Source organism: Gekko japonicus, unplaced genomic scaffold, assembly GCF_001447785.1.
Source record: "Gekko japonicus isolate JY-2015 unplaced genomic scaffold, Gekko_japonicus_V1.1 scaffold2442, whole genome shotgun sequence".
NCBI classification, from domain to species: Eukaryota; Metazoa; Chordata; class Lepidosauria; order Squamata; family Gekkonidae; genus Gekko; species Gekko japonicus.
The window spans coordinates 20,613-22,068 of NW_015160906.1; the positions used below are offsets into that span (position 1 = coordinate 20,613).

Below are 1,456 nucleotides of genomic sequence, written 5' to 3' on the forward strand. Positions count from 1 at the left end.
ATAGGAGCTGCGGTGGCTCAAGTGGTTAAGACGCTGAACTGCAGGCTGTGGAAGGTCAGTAGTTCAGCAGTTCGAGACCTGAGTGTGCCGCATGACGGAGTGAGCTCCCATCTCTAGTTCCAGCTCCTGCCAACGTAGCAGTTCGAAAGCAAGAAATTGCAAGTAGATAAATAGGTACCACTTCAGTGGGAAGGTAACAGCGTTCCATGCGCCTTGGTGTTTAGTCATGCCAGCCACATGACCACGGAAACGTCTTCGGACAGCGCTGGCTCTTCAGCTTTGAAACGGAAATGAGCACCGCAACCCTAGAGTCGGATTCGACTGGCTTTCGAGCAAGGGAACCTTTACCTTTACCTTTATATATATATATATTTAATAAGAACATAAGAGGAGCCAATGTTGGGTCAGGCCAATGGCCCATCCAATCCAACACTCTGTGTCACACAGTGGCCAGAAATACCAGGTGCCCTCAGGAGGTCCAGCAGTGGGGCCAGGATAATAGAAGCCCCTCCCACTGTTGCCCCCCCGCCAAGCACCAAGAAGACAGAGCATCACTTGCCCCAGACCTAGAGTTCCTATCTGTACCTTCCCAGCTGCACACCATCTCCAGAGCTGCACCTCTCTGCAGAACACCGTGTGTCTGTTTCTAGCGGAAAAGCCCCGTTCAGAAGCAGCGACCTACCTGACTGAGTCTGGGCTGATTTGTCCTAACTGGCCTGCCTCCAGGAGGCAGAGGTTCACGCCCCCCAGTGTGCTCAGCAAGGGGCCCGTGAGCGTGCCCCCCAGTTCCATGTAGGTCGAAATCAGCTGCTTGAGCTGCAAGGGAGAGAGTTAAAGATTAAAAAAAAAACACTCCGGGTCTCACTGGCAGAACCACGGACAGCACTTTGTTTCTGGGGAACAGATGACATGAAAGAAGAGGAGAAGAAAGAAGGAAGGGCAGGGATCTCACGGATCTCTTCTGTTGCCAGCCGGAAGAATAAGGGTCATATGTGGGATAAATCTGCCACTTTTATCCGAGCAAGGATACCGGCGACGGAGCATCAGGCCGGCCCGGTTGGATATTGGTCCTTTTTAAATTTATTTATTTTTAATTGAAAAACCAAAGCCAACAAAGCAAACTTAAGTACGCAAGTTGACTTGGAGATTCAGGGAGGGAAGAGAAAGGATGTGTTCTGATCTCAGAGACCCCGTTTCCACGTTACCTGATCCGGCTTCCAGGCCCCATTATCCGGGCTCAGCAATGCGGCAAGGGTGTCCCCGGAGGTCACTCTCCACTTGCTGATCTCCTCTGGGCTGTACAGGCGGGAGAGGTAGCTCAGCAGCTTCAGCTGATCATCGGGGATCCCATCTGGGTAAATCTGAAAAAGGAGGAGGAGGAGGAAAAGAAGGAGGAGGAGGAGGAAGAGAAGGAGGAGGAGGAGGAGGAGAACAAGGAGGAGGAGAAGGAAGAGAA

At 51.9% G+C, this 1,456-nt stretch overlaps 1 protein-coding gene across 1 annotated transcript in view; it reads right to left on the minus strand.

Moving 5' to 3' along the window:
• Window positions 1-1,456, minus strand: part of LOC107121178 (nascent polypeptide-associated complex subunit alpha, muscle-specific form-like) — an 18,764-nt gene that overhangs the window by 9,427 nt on the left and 7,881 nt on the right. The window contains exons 7-8 of the mRNA XM_015424054.1: window positions 1,206-1,361; window positions 683-816 (exon numbers count right to left, since the gene is read on the minus strand). Coding sequence (XP_015279540.1) covers window positions 683-816; window positions 1,206-1,361 — 290 coding nt within the window. The remainder of the gene's footprint in view (window positions 1-682; window positions 817-1,205; window positions 1,362-1,456) is intronic.